The sequence below is a fragment of the Hippopotamus amphibius genome, chromosome 9, assembly GCF_030028045.1.
Source record: "Hippopotamus amphibius kiboko isolate mHipAmp2 chromosome 9, mHipAmp2.hap2, whole genome shotgun sequence".
In the NCBI taxonomy this organism is placed as follows: Eukaryota; Metazoa; Chordata; class Mammalia; order Artiodactyla; family Hippopotamidae; genus Hippopotamus; species Hippopotamus amphibius.
This window is the reverse complement of record NC_080194.1, coordinates 130,811,553-130,830,850: the sequence shown is the minus strand read 5'-3', so window position 1 is coordinate 130,830,850 and position 19,298 is coordinate 130,811,553. Positions and strand designations below refer to the sequence as shown.

At 42.5% G+C, this 19,298-nt stretch overlaps 1 protein-coding gene across 1 annotated transcript in view; it reads left to right on the top strand.

The window, feature by feature from the left end:
• TXNDC11 (thioredoxin domain containing 11) overlaps nucleotides 1-19,298 on the top strand; it is a 63,044-nt gene that overhangs the window by 26,801 nt on the left and 16,945 nt on the right. The window contains 2 exon segments of the mRNA XM_057748742.1: nucleotides 15,557-15,669; nucleotides 17,718-17,918. Of these exon segments, the coding sequence (XP_057604725.1) occupies nucleotides 15,557-15,669; nucleotides 17,718-17,918 (314 nt within the window).

The following is a 19,298-nucleotide window of genomic DNA, read 5'->3' as shown; positions in this document are numbered from 1 at the left end:
CATTGTTGTGTTTCTATTATGTACGTAAATTGAGACCTGAGGAACATTTGACGCACTTAACATTTGGTAATAGAGAGCTTAACTGACTGTTAGCAGTGTTTAGACCGTTGTGGTAGAAAGCAGATATCCTGGTTCACCAAGCCACAAGCATATATAAAATACATGTCGTTCCGTTGCCTAAATGTTTTCTTCATATTTTTTTTTTAATTGTCTTAGAAATAGCCAGGACACTCTCTAACATTCGTTTCTTAAAGCTCGCTTGCCATCAGTCTACAGATATTTTGAGAATGTACCATGCATGAAGCATCCTGCCTGAGTGCTAGAGGGGTGCTGAGAGGGGACATCTCAGTTACCTGTGTCCTTTGCCTGTTGCTTTCCAACTTGGTGCTGATTTTGTCAGTTTATGTCGGCGCTCCTGTTTGGTGGCATGGGCAGTAACCCTTTGTTATATTACTGTCCATTATTTTCTTAGCCATTTAACTTTTATCACTTTTTAAAAAAATTATTTATTTATTTTTTAATAAATCTATTTATTTACTTATTGGCTGCATTGGGTCTAGTTGCAGTGGGGGGGGGGCTACTCTTAATTGCAGTACTCGGGCTTCTCATCGCGGTGGCTTCTTTTGTTGTGGAGCACGGACTCTAGGCATGCAGGCTTCAGTAGTTGCAGTACATGGCTCAATAGCTGTGGCTTGCGGGCTCTAGAGCACAGGCTCAGTAGTTGTGCCACATGGGCTTAGTTGCTCCACGGCATGTAGGATCTTCCCGACCCAGGGCTTGAACCTGTGTCCCCTGCATTGGCAGGCAGATTCTGAACCACTGCACTACCAGGGAAGTCCCACTTTTATCACTTTTTATATAGCAGTTCTTTTTCTTTTTTTTTTAAAGAACTTTTATTGAGATACAGTTAACAGACAATAAACAGCATATATTTAGAGTGTGCAATTTGGTGTCCCAATCTCCCAATTCATTCCCCCAACCCTCCCCGCTTTCCTCACTTGGTGTCCATATGTTTGTTCTCTACATCTTTGTCTCTATTTCTGCCTTACATTTCCACTTTCATAGTTGTTAGCATTTGCCTTATGTATTGAGGTGCTCCTATATTGGGTGCATATATATTTATAATTGTTATCTCTTCTTCTTGGATTGATCCCTCAGTCTTTATGTAGTGTCCTTTCTTGTCTCTTGTAACATTTTTTATTTTAAAGTCTATTTTATCTGATATGAGTATTGCTACTCCAGCTTTCTTTTGATTTCCATTTGCATGGAATATCTTTTTCCATCCCCTCACTTTCCATCTGTATGTGTCCCTAGGTCTGAAGTGGGTCTCTTGTAGACAGCATATATATGGGTCTTGTTTCTGTATCCATTCAGCCAGTCTGTGTCTTTTGGTTGGTGCATTTAGTTCATTTACATTCAAGGTCATTATTGATATGTATGTTCCTATTACCATTTTCTTAATTGTTTTGTTTTTGTTTCTGTAGGTCCTTTTCTTCTCTTATGTTTCCCGCTTAGAGAAGTTCCTTTAACATTTGTTGTAGGGCTGGTTTGGCGGTGCTGAATTCTCTTAGCTGTTGCTTGTCTGTAAAGCCTTTGATTTCTCTGTGGAATCTGAATGCGATCCTTGCTGGGTAGAGTCTTCTTGGTTGTAGGTTCTTCCCTTTCGTCACTTGAAATATATCATGCCATTCCCTTCTGGCTTGCAGAGTTTCTGCTGAGAAATCAGCTGTTACCCTTATGGGAGTTCCCTTGTATGTTATTTGTCATTTTTCCCTTGTTGCTTTTAATAACTTTTCTCTGTCTTTAATTTTTGTCAGTTTGACTACTATATGTCTTGGCGTGTTTCTCCTTGGGTTTATCCTGCCTGGGACTCTCTGCGCTTCCTGGACTTGGGTAGCTGTTTCTTTTCCCATATTAGGGAAGTTTTCAACTATAATCTCTTCCAATATTTTCTCGGGTCCTTTCTCTCTCTCTCTTCTCCTTCTGGGACCCCTGTAATGTGAATGTTGGTTTAACATTGTCCCAGAGGTCTCTTAGGCTGTCTTCAGTTCTTTTCATTATTTTTTCTTTATTCTTTTCCACATCAGTGATTTTCACCATTCTGTCTTCCAGCTCACTTATTTGCCCTTCTGCCTCAGTTAATCTGCTGTTGGTTCCTTCTAGTGTATTTTTCATTTCCGTTATCGTGTTGCATATCTCTGTTTGTTTGCTCTTTACTTCTTCTAGGTCTTTGGTAAACTTTTCAATCTTTGCATCCAGTCTTTTTTCAAAGTCCTGGATCATCTTCACCATCATTATTCTGAATTCTTTTTCTGGAAGAGTGCCTATCTCCTCTTCCTTTAGTAGTTTTTCTTGGGTTTTATCCTGTCCCTGCATCTGGTACAAAGTCCTCTGCTTTTTCATTTTCTCTATCTTTCTGTGGCTGTGGTTTTCAGTTCCACAAGATGAAATACTGCTGATACTGCTTGATACTGCTGTCTGCCCTCTTGTGGAGGAAGCTATCCAGCAGTTCTTTTTAAAAATTTTTTAAAAAATTTATTTATTAAGTTTATTGATTGATTGGCTGTGTTGGGTCTTTGTTACTGTGCGTGGGCTTTCTCTCGTTGCAGAGAACTAGGGCTACTCTTTGTTGCAGTGCACAGGCTTCTCATTGTGGTGGCTTCTCTTATTGTGGAGCATGGGCTCTAGGCATGCGGGCTTCAGTAGTTGTGGCATGTGGGCTCAATAGTTGTGGCTTGTGGACTCTAGAGCTCAGACCCTATACTTGTGGTGTATGGGCTTAGTAGCTCCGTGGCACGTGGGATCTTCCCGGACCAGGGCTCGAACCTGTGTCCCCTGCATTGGCAGGTGGATTCTTAACTACTGCGCCACCAGGGAAGCCCTATATATAGCAGTTCTGTATTTTCATGTAGTTAAATCTGTGGTTCTTTTTCTTGATTTTTTTTTTTTGAGAAATCTGATCACTAGTTCACTTTCTTCTTTTTCAATTTGAAAATTATTTAGTACTTTATGCTGCCTGGATTTACTGTGGCTTAAAATACAGAGCACAGTTAATTTTCCTCCCTTCTTATTGGCTAATGAATTAGCACTATTTACAGAATAATGCTTCCTTTATCCTTCTTCATCTTGGTGATGCCTGCTTTATCAGAAAATATTTTCTTATATGTAATTGGATCTGTTTCTGTGTTTTCTCTTGGTCTAGAGCCCTCTTTTTGTATGAATAAATGTAATTTCATTTTTTACTTTGTAAGTAATTACCTGGTGAAGTCTGGATTCTGCATCCTCTAGTTCTTGTGTTTTATGGAATATTCTTTTATATCCATCTATGCATTTGGCTGAATTTGGGTTGGGATTTTATTAAATTTTTAAGTTGACTTAGAGGTAATTGACATGTTCATAAACTTAGCTTTCCTTTCTAGAATCACAGCGTGATATTAATTTATTCAGACCTTCCTTTCAGTTTTTTGTGAAAGGTCTTACACATTCCTCATTAATGGTTAATCCTTTCAAAGTGCTGAATGATTAACTGTGGACTGGCAGTCTGTGTGTTTCAGGATCCTGGGGAAGCCTGTCTCTTGTACTTCTGCACTGTTCTTCTTGGAGCGTTTCCACCTTTGATCTTAGCAGACAGGCTCTTGCTCCTTATGCCTAAAGAAAATTTGGTAGAGGGGTTGATACTTTTAAGTTGCTTACTTGATTTTCTTCCATCTTATGATTAATTCATTACTCACTGTAAAAATTTGTTCTGACACAATGTTATATTCTGCTGTGATTCAGTGACCTTTTTTAACAGAGAAAATTTGCAACAAATTTTGTTCATTTGAGCTTCAAAAGGGATGCAATGCCACCTGGGGCGGGGGGTGGGGGGGGGGTGGGAAGCAGTGCCCTGGGAGCTGGCAGTATCTGGTCCTTAGCCTTTTTCTGCCCCTGGCAGGGTCTATAAACTTGAACAAAATGTCTAACATTTCTGTGTTTGAGTTTCTCTGTCTGTAGCATTGGAGACGGTGGAGGGAAAGGTAAATGCTTGTTTTATGAGGCCACCCCATGTGTGAAGTATGTTGTATGTGAATAAAATAATAGTCTGAAAGTCTGTGGTAGTTTAATGAGAAAGCCATTGGCTGGAAGCACCTGAAGTAAGTACTATGTCTGTTTTCTTAAAAGCATATACACCAGATGTTATGTATCTTGACTGACCAGCAGACACAGGTCTTCCTCTTCCCTTTTCCTGGAGCACTGCATACCTGCTGCTTTTTGTGTAGTTGGCCCTCCATATCCATGGGTTCTGCACCTTTGGATCCAGCCAACCCCAGATCAAAAATATTAGAAAAAAAAATTCCAGAAAGTTCCAAAAAGCAAAAATTGAATTTATCACGTACCTGGTAACTACTTACATAGCATTATGTTGTATTCACAACTGTTCACTTAGTGTTACACTGTATTAGATATTATAGGTAATCTAGAGATGATATAAAGTATACCAGAGGATGTGTGTAGCTTACATGCAAATACCATGCCATTTTATATAGGGGACTTGAGCATCCATGAATTTTGGTATTTAGGGGGGTGGGGGGCTGGAACCAATTCCCCTGGACACCAAGGAATGATGGTACTGCATGGTGTTCTCGCTGTGGAATTGACTGCATCTCTGTCCCACCAGAATTTGAGCTGGTTTGTTTAGACAGTATTTATTGAGTGCCTTGAGGCCAAGGTTTTGTCATCTTGCTTCTCCAGCTCTTACAATTTAGCTAAAAGTTTGAAGGAATGACTAGTAAAGGACACCTAACCTTGAAATTGCTCAGGTGGGAGTGACTTTTGCGTGGGATGTTAAGTCATTGTGGATCCCCTACAACCACCACAACTTCTCCTCATACCTGGCCTTTCAGGTTCAGTAGACCATGTGCAGGAATCACTCCCACTGGACTGGATGGAGTCCCTGCCTGGCTCATTCTTCTTACTCTTTCTTCTTGGCTTCTCACTGTGCCCTGACACTAGAATCCTAATGGATTGAGTTGAAATTCACATGATACTTCAATGGCATCTTCAAAACACACTAAACTATTAACTAAAGACATTGTTTCCACTCCTTTCTTTCACTTTTAGGAATTCCTAAAGGTAGTTGACGGGAAACCTTGTGGCATTAGTTTTCTAAGAAACACCTTTGGAAAATACTATTGTAATGAATTTTTTTCATAGGATCTTATTAGAGGAAGTAATCCCAGTGTAGGGTCCCTTCTACTCCACCAGGTGGCGTCTGATGGTGCTGTGATTTGCTGGTGGAATTCAGTCAGGACACAGAAAGCTCCCTCCATATCCTTATTCACGAATAAAGCTTTTTTGGAGCACTTTTCTGTTAGATTGCGAAACTTTGCATGACATCAAGAGGTCTGAAAAGTAGGATTTTCTGATCCTGAAAGTGACATTCTTAAAGTCATTGAAAAAACAAGAGACTGACTTCTTAGGTAAGGTTGACTCTGAAATTGCTTTATTTTCTCAGGTTCCTGGGTCTGACTCTTGGGAGTTTGGACCAGGCATTGGGTTTAACAATTCTCCGTGAATGAAGCAGGTTCTAGGTCACTTGGTTTTCTCAGATACTCTCATTTGTTGTCACTGTACTCACTTTTTCTAACTAATTGCCTGTGTTCTGAGGCCCTCTGGGTACTGATGAATACACATTAGAATAAACACATTAGAAATTCCATACTTTTTGTTCCCATACCTAAACTGACTTGTAAATTGTGTTGCTATTATTTTAGCAAGGATACGATCATATTTCATAGCAAATGCTTTTATTCCCGTTATGACATCTCTTAAGCCTTGTAAGTGCTGCTAGATAAACAGTAAGGCCAAAAACAGACATCCCCACACTTTCAGTTAGATTCAGAAGCATGACTTATGAATTCAGCGAACATTTGAGGATCCACGTCGTGCTGCAGCTGTAAAGATGAGTAGAACTTGTTCCTCACCGTCAGGAGTGCCGCCAGCTCGTGTGACCAGCAGGTGGGCTTGCCCACGGTGTGAGTGCAGTGGCACGTCTGTGACAGGCTTTGACCGAGCTCAGAGGTGAGGTGTGCAGATCAGATCAGGCAAGTCTGGAGGTGGGGACGGTTTCCCAGGAGAATGAGGGGTCAGCCTTCAGGTAAGTGTGTAGGGAACGAGAAAGTGGAAAATAGGTGGCGTTGAGAAAAGCAAAAGTTGTGCAGAGAGCTCAGAACCAAATGTGGTCATTTGTAGATATTTTGATTCCTTGAACCCGTGTATTTGAAAAATTACACCATCTTTACTTTCTGATTGTCTTGTGGTATTTTCTACCTTTTTAAAGTTGTCCTGTTTTTAGTAGTGTGTGTGTGTGTTGATTTCTGATGCTATGTCTTCAAGGTTATTGGGGTTTTGTGGTTTGTTTGTTTTGTTTAAGCTGAAATAAGACTCCTGGACAAAGAACCAAAAAGATTAATCACTTGAAAACCTCTCAGGGATCACCGTCTATAATATGTCACCAGCTTACAGTGAAACGGCTCGGTGCAGACAGACCCCGCTCTGGTCTCCACCTGACCGCTTGTTATGTACATTGAGCGTGATGAGCCGACACTGGACGGTACACTCTACCAGGATGACCCCGTCTTCACCGCCACTCTTTGAAGTAGGAACTGTTATTGTCTCAGTGTTACTATCTCAGGTGAGGAAACTGAGGCTTGGGGAGGTTGCTAACAGAGTCCAGGTCACTGTGAGGCAGAACAGTGGCTTCCCAGAGAGGCCCACATTCTCATCCCCAGGACCTGTGAATATGTTACATTACTTGGCAAGTAGAAATTGAGGTTGCACATGGATTTGGGTTGCTAGTCAGCTGACATCTAGAAAGGGAAGTTATCCTGGATTGTCTGGGTGGGCCCAGTGTGATCAAAATGATTCTTAGAAGTGGAATCGAGAGGCAAAGAATAGTATCAGAGTGAGGCAGTGTGAGGAGGACTTGCACGGCCATTGCTGGTTTTGAAGACCGAAGGGGCCACAGGCCAAGGAATGCAGGTAGCCTCTAAAAAAGGTGGGAAAGGCAAGGAGATGGGCTCTCCCCTAGAGCCTCCAGGAGGAACATTCCCTGCTGACACCTTGATTTTAGCCCAGTGAGGCCCGTTTTGGGCTTCAACCTCCAGAACTTTAAGATAAATTTGTTTTTTTAAAGCTACTGAGTTAGTGGTAATTTGTTACAGCAGAAATAGCAACTTAGTATAGCCAGGTACCAGTAAGTGAGGAGTGAGACATCTGCCTCTGTGCTCTCCTGGGGTGGGGCAGGTGGCACAGTATGGTGATTCCCACCTCCTGGTCTTTGCCCTTGCTCCTGCTTAAAAGGCAGTGCCTTGCCCTAGTTATTATCTGCCTTCCTAATTTTTCAAGGCCTAGCTGAAGTCCTCTGGGATCTGTAAGTATTGCTCAGCTGACATGTCTGGCACACTGTGGATGTCAAGGGGAGATTTCCATCCACCGGCTCCCTTCTTGGAACTCCTGTTGCACTTGTTGGCTGTGTCTCTCACTTAGCAACCAATGTTGTTTTCCGATTTTCCCTTAGACTTTAGTGGTATTCTCCTACTAAGTGGTCAGGGACTGACTTCTGATCAGGCATGTTAGTGGCAGGTATCCTGTGTGGACCACAGCTCACCAGTCACCCCTTCTCACTGATCTTCAGGTTCCCCTTCTGCAGGAGAAGCGAGCTTTGCCCTGGTTGCCTCTGAAGGAAACTTCAGCTTGAAAATGCATTGGCCCTTGGCCTGTTTTTTTTAGACCTGGGAGCTAAGAATTGTTTTTATATTTGTAAAGGGTTGTTTGAAAAAAAAAGGAAGAAGAAAAAAGGGTATGTGACACCTATGCTAGACCCCAAGAGCAGCATAGGAGGGGATGGAGGAGGGATTTCTAAGCAGGTGTGTTTTTTTGGTGAAGTCTTTCCCTCCCTGAGGGTGTTTTTTAAAAAGGAATTTAATTGAAATACATACAAGGGATGTATTTGACTTGATCATTTTCATATTATGCTCTGGTTAAGTGAGAACAGTGGTGTGAGGGTGTTAAGTTTACTGTCATGTTAGTAAACAGGACAGTGCATAGTTAGCTCTATAGTTTATGTTCCCCTAAAATGATGTATTTTTCTTTCCCTCCTCCCGAACTCACAAGAAAGAGAAAAATCACAGCTAAGGAGTTACGTGTTTACTTAGAGTTTAGCAGTATTTTGGCAAGCACCAGAATGTGCATATTGTATCTCTGGTGCTCAAATGCCATATTTTTTTCTCGATAATTGCTTTGTGCTTCATAGTAAGAATTTTGAAGAAGTTCCCTGGTGGTCTAGTGGTGAGTGGCAGTGGCTCACTGCCATGGCCTGGGTTCAATCCCTGGTTGGGAAACTGACATCCCGCAAGCCGTGCGGTGCAGCCAAAAAACAAACAAAAAAAGAATTTTGACATTATACAAATCTCAGAGTCACAGTTCTCTGGGGAAAAAATGCAAGCAATAGCTATAGTTCATGCATTGGAAAGAAACATTTCTATAATCTATTGCGTTTGTTTGAAGATTTTTTCATTTTGATGAGTGCATGTAGCATTGGCAGCGTGTGAGCCACCATCTAGTGAGCAGTGCTGATCACTGTGTAAATGCTGAGTAAGTGTGCAGGGGCTGCTGTTACCCCATTCCTGTCGTTTTCCTCCTTCCTTGTCCAAAACCTTGTGAAGAAGAGTGGCAAAGTGGAGGTTAATAAAAATGGCAGAGTATAGAGTCAAATGAGAATTGTTGCCAGGATGGAAGGTACGACAGTACACGTTTGCCTTTGGGAATGTCACTACTTCCCAGAGTAGAGAATGAGAGAAATTTTCCCAGGGAGTAAATAACTTCTTAGCCATGCAGATAATAAGCCATGTGGCTTAATCCAGTGGTATTCAGTTTTGAAGAGTATCATGGTTTACTTGTTAGCAGTTTCCTTTATCAGTATTTTTCTTGACCTGATATTCCATTTTGTCCTGTGATCCCTGAGAGATTAGCTCGCATAGAAGCCTCCTGGAGAGCAGATGGCCAGTCCTCATGTAAAAATTTCCACGTTGTGCCGTTCCAGCATTTCTGCTCATTCTTTCAGTGTATCCTTGGGTACCTTACTTTGTAGGACATCGAGTGCTATTTACTCTAGGCCTCTGAGAGAGAATTAATTTCAGAAGCTTGGCAGTTTATACCCAGAGTCACAAGGTTTAGAGCCCCACATTTTCCTTTCTGAAAGAGAGAGTGGGAACACTCTTTTAAAAATAATCATTCTCTGCTGTTGGAGGGGTTTTCATGAAAAAAATCTTTGTCTTATGTATCCTTCCCAGGTAATTGTCCATTATTCAGATTTACTGGCTAATGGGCTTTTATCTGAGCCTAACCTTCCTGAGTTACATGAATCTTGCTTTTTCATCATCGCCACTTTGGCACAGTCCAGTAGAACTATAACACGAACCACAGAAGTATTTTAAAATTTCCTGGTGGCTGCATTACAATTTAAGAAGAAATAGGTAAAATTAATAATTTATATTTTATTTAACTCAGTGTACCCAAGTTATGAGCATTTCAACATGTAATCAGCATAAAAACTGTTGAGATATTTTATTCTTTTTTGAACCGAGTCTTTTTTTAATTTTTAATTTTTTTATGTTATTGGCTGCTGGGTTGGGTCTTCATTGTTGAATGCAGGCTTTTCTCTAGTTGTGAGGAGTGGGGGCTACTCTTCGTTGTGGTGTGCAGGCTTCTCATTGTCGTGGCTTCTCTAGTTGTGGAGCACGGGCTCGTGGAGCACAGGCTCTATGCACACGGGCTTCGGTAGTTGTGGCTCGAGGGCTCTGGAGCACAGGCTCAGTAGTTGTGGCGCACGGGCTTAGTTGTTCCACGGCGTGTGGGATCTTCCCAGACCAGGGATTGAACTCGTGTCCCCTTCATTGGCAGGCAGGTTCTTAACCACTGCTTCACCAGGGAATTCCATCCATGTTGTCTTAAACATAACTTAAACATTTTCTGATAACTGAACTGAGTATCACTTTTAAATTAAATTAATTAAAATCAAATAAAGTTAAAAATTTAGTCCCTTGGTTGCTCATATTTCAAGTGCTCATTAGTCACATATGGTTAGTGGCTACCACATAAGACAGTGCACTTGGGACCTAGGCCTCATTATCCAAGTATCCCGTGGAAAACAATTATTTCCTAAGATACTGAGTCTCCTTTCTATAGGCACACCCTCGAGTTAATGCTTCAGAGTGTCCTCCTGGTAGTCTGTTAGTTGGTGAGTGCAAATTGTGTAGCTTTGTTTCTGGTGGGACCCTTTATTATTAATTTTAAAGCATAGTTAAAAATCTTAGTGGAAAATAATATGAAATATATGGATATATATAACTGAATCACTTTGCTATACACTTGAAACTTAGTATTGTAAATCAACTATACTTCAATAAAAAGCAAAAGAACTATTCTCTTTTGCTAACAAAAGAAACTAATTCTTGTTCTTTCTGGAATGTTTTGAGAATTTTAATATTTTGCCTCACTGAGGTCTTGCCTCAGAATATGTTTGCTTTACCTTAAAACTGAACTGAAGTTTTAATATTAAAGGTTGAATTTAAAGCTGTGGTTTTAAGCAAAATAAAGTAGTCTGATATTAAAACATTATGCAGTGGTCAAAAACAAAAACCCTGATGCACACCAGAAAGATCACAAGTGAGCCAGATGAATCTAAATGGAAACCAGGTGGAATTTCAGATCTTTCCATTCTTGATGCGTCCCTGGTGGTTGCCACGAGGTAAGTGGTGACAGTGGGGTGTGAAAGGCGCAAGAAGTGCTCATTAGCTCCACCTGCGAGGGCATGGGAAGCAGGGGTGGAGCATTCTGTTAGTGGCAGAAAAGAACCCCAACCTCATAAAAGATAGCAAGGGGTAAACCTGCAGTAAGTGCTAAAAGCAGACAAAGTTTGATGGATCAAAGCTAGGAGCTGTTTGTTACTCAAAACACACGAACAGCGAATAGGCATGCTAGTATTCGATCCGCTCACCCCATGTCTCATGGGGAGCCTAGTGGTGACTGTGTGCGCTGTGGGTTGCCTTGTAGCTGAGGGACACAGGGCCCAGGACTCAGCACCTTTTGTAGCCCTCGGCAGACAAGCCAGTCTTCATGCTGTGTTTACCTTGACCTACTTAGTGTCTGTGTGACCAGCTACAGAAACTGCTCAGTTAACCACTGCCTTCACCCAGATGTTCTTTCAAGAGGTTGTTACATCTTGCCCTGGACTTTCTGACACTTTGCACTGGATGATTAGTAGAGACGATAACTGGCCAGTTACCTAGCTAACAGAGTTTATTGAAATTTTATTATTATTATTAACTGAGTAGGATCATGCCATTGTTGGACCATTGATGGGGGAGGGGAGAGCACAATTCTGAATTTATTTTTAATTATTCAACACATTCAAAGTCCTTAATTAAAATATTAAAGCTCCATTATTTTAGGACAAAAGTATTCATTTTAATAAAGAACAAAGACCCCTATTGTAGGAAGCCCTGAAGCCCTGCTTATCAGAATGTTCTGGATATGGAGATGAGAAGTGTTTATTTTCTTGTGTCATTCTGACACTGTAAATGTCCTCTGCTAATTCAGGTATCCTTGTACACATGAGACTGCAAATTTAAGCTGCTTCTTCCAGCAAGATTTCCACTGTATGCAAGAACTTTTAAAATGTGTGTTTTTTGTCCGTTTCTCTGTGTGAAAAATAAAGTTTTGAAACTGTAATATGTTTGGGCGTGTTAGAATCTGCTCTATGAAGGCAGCTGTCCATTCTTATTAATGCAGTTAAACAGGTTTTTGAATGGCGCCCTTCAGCTTTTGAGTCAAGCTGTCACTACTTATTCCTCTGCTCCAATAAATCATGTTGGCAACTTTGGCAGACTATCAAATGAGTTTCCTACTGGCTGCTTTCCCTTCACTCCTCTCTCTATTGATGGCTGTCTACCAAGATTCAGCCCTCTCCTGGAGAGTGGGGTCTTTGCTTCTACCAATTCATACCCTCTCTTGGGTCCTGCTTTTTCTTCTGACAGCTTTGGAATCTGAACTTATATGTTATGCCATTTTTCTAAAGTTTAAATTTTGTACTAATTTTATACTTGTAGGAAAGTTGCAGAAATGGAATAGGGAGTTTCCTAAAGCCCTGTCTTCACTTAGCTTCCCCCAGCGTTAACATGTTATCTCAGCATTTATTATGGTGCTTTTGTCAAAACTGAGAAATTAAGACCGGTACAGTATTGTTAACTAAACTGCAGACCTTATTTGAATTTTGCCAGTGTTTTCACTGATGTCTGTTTTCTTTTCCAGGGTCCAATCTGGGATCCCACATCGCATTTAATTATTTTTTCTCCTTAATCCCCTCCTATAACAATTCCTTGCTCTTTCCTGTCTTTCATGACATTGACACTTTTGAAAAATGCTGATCATTGTTTATTTTGTTGCTCAAATTGTTCCGACTTTGGCCATTAGGAGCATCTTGGGTTGGCGCCTGTGTCCTTTGAACACATTCCCCTCCTTTTATGAGCAGTTCTTTCCTTCTGACTCAACAAGGTGTTTCAGGCTCATCTTGTACTTCCTTTGTCCCAACTCTGGGATCATCCCCTTCTCCAAGAAGCCCTGGTGTCTTTTTATTGGGCAGTGACACTTATTTTTTATTTATTATTTATTTTATTTTTTAAATTTATTTATTGGCTGTGTTGGGTCTTTACTGCTGCACACGGGCCTTCTCTAGTTGCGGTGAGCGGGGGCTACTCTTCATTGTGATGCATGGGCTCCTTATTGAGGTGGCTTCTCTTGTTGCAGAGCACGGGCTCTAGGTGCACAGGCTTCAGTAGTTGCAGCACACAGACTCAGTAGTTGTGGCTCACGGACTTAGTTGCTCCATGGCATGTGGGATCTTCCTGGGGCAGGGATCAAACCTGTGTCCCCAGCATTGGCAGGCGGATTCTTTTTTTTTTTTTTTTAAGCTCATTATTGGAATATAATTGCTTTACACTCTTGTACCAGCTTATGAGGTACACCAAAGTCAATCAGCTGTATTTATACACATATCCCCATATCCCCTCCCTCCCGTGACTCCCCCCCACCCTCCCTGTCCCAGCCCTCTAAGGCATCACCCATCATCGAGTTGATCTCCCTTTGTGGCAGGCGAATTCTTAACCACTGCGCCATCAGGGAAGTCCCTGGACAATGACGTTTAGAAACCCAGATCTGGGTGCAAGATATGATCTTTGGTATCAGATGGCATTACTTCTAGGCCCTTTCAGCAGATAGAGCTAGGACACATGTGTATTTATACCCAGGCACATGCATGCCTCTATAGTTTTGTATCTGTTATCTGTGTCATAAGTCATAAGGTTATGTTAAAAATCATAAGTTTATACTGATTTCCTCTGATTCCAATCCGACACCACAGAGTTTACTTTAGCTTTCCCCTCATATGCAACTTCTTTCTCCTGCCCTGAGAAGCCTGGCTCTCATTGTCTTTAGTTTTACACTATCCAGTCAAGATACTGTTTGCAGTTCTTTTCCGGTTCCACTATGTCTCCCCTCCCACTGCCCCTTCCCTGGGAGGTGATGCATTTGCAGGACAGTTGGGTTTATTTGTTAGTGCCTGTGTTCCACATTGGATCCCCACACATGCTGGTTGGTGTCATGATTTTTGTTTTTGAGTATGTGAAGCCTGTGAAGCTTGGCCATAGTTCTGATACTTGGAGGAAGGTCAGGCTGCCTCACCCCGTTCTCTAGTTCGCATTTGCCCTGACCCCCCCCCACTTTGCTGCTCACCCTGTAAGTAAGCCATTTGTGTCATTGCTGGTTTATTCTTCTTGTGTTTCTTTGGTTTTGTGCCATTTTAAAGTCATCAGGCTTGTGTTAGATGGTCCAGCCTGGCACCAAGGATGCGGTCACCCTCGCCGCCTCCTCAGCAGCCCTGCCGCTCCGAGAGGAAGAGGCCACCACTGCTGGAAGGTGGACTCCTGTGATTGAGCTAGTAGCTTCGTGTGTTTAATACCTGAATATTTTAGCTACTTAGACATCAGTTGCTAACATTTAAAGTTCAACTGATATTTTACTTAATGTCTGCTAATGAAAGCAGAAAGGGGATAGGAAAGAACGTACTTTTTCCTATACCACCTTATCCACCCTCCTTTAATACAAGATATTTTAGTCAATTTTTAATCACACAAACATTAGGTTAAATATTCTCCTTGAGGGAAAAAAGAAAGCTCCACACATATGGATAAAGTTCCCTTTGATCTCCATTCCCCAACACAAAACAGTTTTTATTATCCTTTCAGATTCTGTATGCATTTCTAAACATATGTGCCTGTAGTGAAAAACATTTTAAAAGTGTGAGGCTTTTTTCCACATAAAAGGTACACTTTATTTTTCTTCAGTTTGCTTTTTTTACTAACATGTGTCTTAGAAAGTCTATTCACGTTGTATAGATAGTTCACTGTTTTTAACATCTGTAGAGTATTTCTTGGTGACCGTCCTTGCGTGTGACACTTGGTGCACATGTGTAGGCACAAGGAAGTGGGTTGTGGGGCTGCAGGCTGTCCCTGTTCCCTTGCAGTCAGTCTAGCAGATTGCCCTCCCAGGTGGCTGCCATTTTACCTTTTCCACCAGCTTTGCATCAGAGTACTCATTTCTCTACTGGTCACCAGTATTTGATATTTCCTGTGTCTCAGGTTTTGGGCACTTTGAAGGTGAAAAGTGGCATTTTGTTTTCATTTGCTTTCCGTGAAATAGTGAGGTTGAGTGTATTATTAGCCTTTTACATTTCCTTTTCTGTGATTTGCCCATTGTTAGCTGCTTTCTTTTTCTTGCTAATTTATAAGAGTTCCTTGTAAAGCCTAGATTGATTCATTTAACTAATATTTATTGATCAAGAGATCAATATACATATGCCCAGACGCTGCTTTAGGTGCTGGGGTCACAGCAATAAACAAGGTTTCTCATTTCACAGAACTTAAGAGGAAGTTGGACCAAAGAAAATCTAAATAAATTAGTAGGATTATGTAAATGATAATAAGTGCTATTAAAAAATTAGAATAATAATGGTAGAGAGAGGGCCTGAGTCAGGACGTAGCCCTAGTTTCCCCTTGCAGACCATCCTCTGAGTGTTTGCCCGGAGTGGGGTGTTCAGGGAAGGCTTCTCAGAGAAGGTGGGGCTGGAGCCGAGATCTGAATGATGAGAAGGAAGGGGCTGTGGAAGTGAGCAGACAGAACAGCACGTGCCTGGGCTCCCAGGTAGGGCTGGCCAGGTGGGGGAGGGGGTGGGGGCATGGACGGACACAGCGCAGGTGCTTTTCAGAGATGGGTATCAGGATTAGACGTGAGGTCTGTTTCAGAAGGTGGTTTCTTCAGCTCCTCCTTTTCTGTCTAGGGTAGGTGTCCACAAAGAGCTTTGCTCCGGGGTGTTTGTGCATCAAGGTTTGATCATTGGGTTTTGTGATGGTTTTAAGGCATAGGCTTTTTCTTTTTAATAAAGGAAAATTTTCTGTTTCAGATTACCTAGGAACAGTACGATTTGGGGTTATCACAAATAAACATCTTGCGAAACTGGTATCCTTAGTACACTCTGGAAGTGTGTATTTACATAGACATTTCAACACATCACTTGTAAGTATTTTGAAATCACGTTTATATTAGCGCAGTGACTCTTAACCTTGTTTAGACACAGACTTCTGTGAGAATTGGATACAATCGATGGACACTGTCTCTAGGAGAGTGCATGTGATTTTATATGCAAACTCTGAGTCCCTACAGCCCCTCTCTAGAGCCCACACCCCCCGGTTTAGAACCCGTGCATTAGAGGGCTCTTGGATTTAACACTAGAAATTCTGTTTATAGTCATAGATTTTGATACAGCCTTGTTAGTTTTCCTTCTTGGATGAAATTGCAGAATTACTCTGTTGGAGAAGTATTACTCTGGGCCCATGTTCTCAGAGGTTAAACTTCTGTTGGGCGATGTTCTTTGTTCATTTGTTCCATTTATCAAGAATAGTAATGTGGCATGCTTTTCTCCTTTAGCGGATGAAATGGATTTTGAAGTCTTGTCCATCACAGTGAGAAGTTGATGGCTTCCCACCCCAGAGAGCCCGGATTTCCGTTGTTGTCTTTGCTCACTGATTTTATTTGCTTTTTGGTGGACCAACCCCATATCAGCTATTTCTGAGCTTTTGACCTGTATCCTACTTAGTCCTGTGCTTCTGCTCTGTTTATTGCTACTTCCTCAGTCCCAGCACTGAGTTTATTTTTCTTCAGTATTTTCTCTCTCTGACTTCATTGATGGTGTCAGTGACTTACAGGTCGAGTGAAGACCAGAACCCCTGCACCCAGTGTGCCCAGCCCTTTAAACCCACCCTCCCCTTGGCTCAGCATGTAGGCCTTGTGCTGTTAGACCCTCCTGGGGGGTGCCCTTGGTGCCAGTCACCCTGGCTTCTGCATTTCTCTGTCGACCAGATGGCTTTACTTCTCACAGTTTATACTCCCAAAATCAAATGTGTTTCAGAGTTTTGAGATACAAATTTTATTATGATGATTATGTTTTTTCAGACTCCCACCATCCCACTTTGAGAATCACTGCTGTGATGGTTTCTCCCGCACCCACCCACTCTCCCTGTGCCTCTGTCTGAGCTGCTTTTGACTTCATCTGCTTTTGCTGTCTGTCATTTTCCTTCATCCTTCTTTTATAGCATGCTATACAACCAACATATATCATGTTTATGTACAGTAAAGTGTACTGAGGAAGAAATTTAAAATAGATGAAGAAAAGGTAGGACTATGAGAATGATACTGAAAAAGATCTTGGGCTTACTGCATCAGTTCCATAGTTTTTAAGGTTGGATGGTTGGTGTAGCAGCAGAATTCCTTTTGTAAATGAAATATTATTGGGATACCAGTATTTTTTAAAAATAAAAGCAGTGGCCATCTTTGTTATAAGCCAATTGAAACCTCTGTTTTGGGGAGTGTAAAATATCTCATTTTGTGGAACTCTCCAAAACATTTTGGGGAGAGTTTTGTTTGAAACCCAGTGATTTATATCATTGAAATTTCAAAAATAATTTTATGTTGACATACTTTGTTACAGGACAACAAAGCAAAAAATTTAGATGTCTCTCTCCTTCGTTCTGTGCACGTGAAGTGTAATCTGTGGCCTTGTACAAGTTCTAGGTCACTCATGGATTCATGCAAATATCTGTTGGGTTCCTGCTCTGTGTCAGGTGTTCTAGTCGATGGGGATACAGGTGAGCAAGGCAGATACAGACTTCTGCCCTAGCGGAGGGTCCCCAGGGACCAAGGTAAACATGATCCTCGACTCCATCACTTCTTTCCCTTAGAGCTCCCCTCGTGCAGGGTGGTAGAGGTCATTGTTGCCAGCAGAAGGCAGGGAGACTTATTTGTTGATAGATGAGTCTGTCTGAAGGGGAACTGATGAATCACACGATGTGAAAGTCACCTCTTGCAGCTGCTTTTGCTTTTCCGAGCCGCTTGTGAGGAAGCGCTGTGTCTGGAGAAACAGAGCCAGGGTTTAGCTGCACAAGCTGGGGCAGGTCGCATTGCTGCTCTGAGCCTCATTTTCCTCACTTGCGAAGTGTGGGATTGAGGATGGGGCTGATGTGCTTTGATCCTGCCCTGCCTTTTATCTGTGCGTTTGTCCTTCCCAGGTCTTTCCCAGGGAGGTCATCAACTACACAGCTGAGAACATCTATAAGTGGGCCTTAGAAAACCGAGAGATGCTCCTTCGATGGCTGTGGCCACACGGCGGCAAGAGTCTCCTGCTGAACAATGAACTGAAGAAAGGACCAGCACTTTTTGTATTCGTACCTTTTAATCCCTTAGCTGAAAGTCATCCTTTAATAGATGAGGTAAGAGTCATAATGGTAAAAGGTGTCTCATAAGGAGTAGGAGAACCTCATTCACTTAGACTTTTCTTATTCCACGATCAGAGCAGTTTCCCCTGGTCACTGAGCAGCCACCAAGAGTAGCAGCTGTGTTTCTGGGGGTTGTTACTCCTTTCTCCTGTAAGTGGGCAGGAGGGCCCGTGCCTCGGGTAGCATCTACCACGGCCTCTCCGGCCACATTGCTAACAGCTGCTCAGGTCTGGGTGAGTCAGAGGGGACAGGGAAACCAAACCATGCCTCTCCGGAGAAGGACCAGATGGCCCTCTTCCTGCAGTGATTGATGTCCAGGAGGGAGGCGGAGGGAGTGGACAACACAGGCAGGGTTTCGTGTGGCCTCTGGGATGCTTTTGTCTTGGGGTTTGGCCAGACTGGGCTTTTTTGTTTGTTTTTCTGTTTTGTTTTGTTTTTTTAAAATTAATTAATTAATTAATTAATTTTATTTATTTGTTGGCTGCGTTGGGTCTTTGTTGCTGCACACGGGCTTTCTCTAGTTGCTGTGAGCCGGGGCTACTCTTCATTGTGGTGCGCAGGCTCCTCATTGTAGTGGCTTCTCTTGTTGTGGAGCACGGGCCCTAGGCATGTGGGCTTCAGTAGTTGCGGCACATGGGCTCAATAGTTGTGGCTCACGGGCTCTAGAGCACAGGCTCAATAGTTGTGGCTCACTGGCTTAGTTGTTCCGTGGCATGTGGAATCCTCCCAGGGCAGGGCTCGAACCCATGTCCCCTGCATTGGCAGGCGGATTCCTTACCACTGCGCCACCTAGGAAGTCCTTGGCCAGCCTGTTGACCCTGGCCATCCTTAGCCCAACAGCCAGCAGCCACAGTGGTGACCTTGGGATCCCGTGTTTTTCTAAACCTTGTGTCTCACAGAGCTGTTTTCAAGACAACCGCCATCAAGAGTTAGCCCCTCCCTCCTGCCTTTTCCGCTTCATCTGGTGCGTTCGCTGTCTCTGGGTGTGGGTGTATTTTACACATGGGTCATTTGGAGGTACTTAGAGCAGTAACAATCAGCAGAGAGCGCCTGGGATTGCTGAATTGGATTTACTAGTGGTTTTATTTTTTCCTCCCCTCAAGGATCCCTTAATTGGCCAAAACCAATTTCAAACAGCCAGTGAAGCACTGGCCAGGCTACCCAGACACTGTCTCTCCCGAGCCCCTGCGTGAGTCTGATGGCCTGCCCACCTGGGGGAGCCAGGAGGCAGGATTCTTGCCAGGTCAGACCCCTCACTTTGCTGCTCTGGAGTCTCTTTGTTGAAGTCCTTATTCCTGCCGGGGGCCTTCTGAGTGAGTGCTGCTACGATGGCTTAGAGGAGGAAAGAGGAGGAAATGAAAAAGCTTTGTTTAC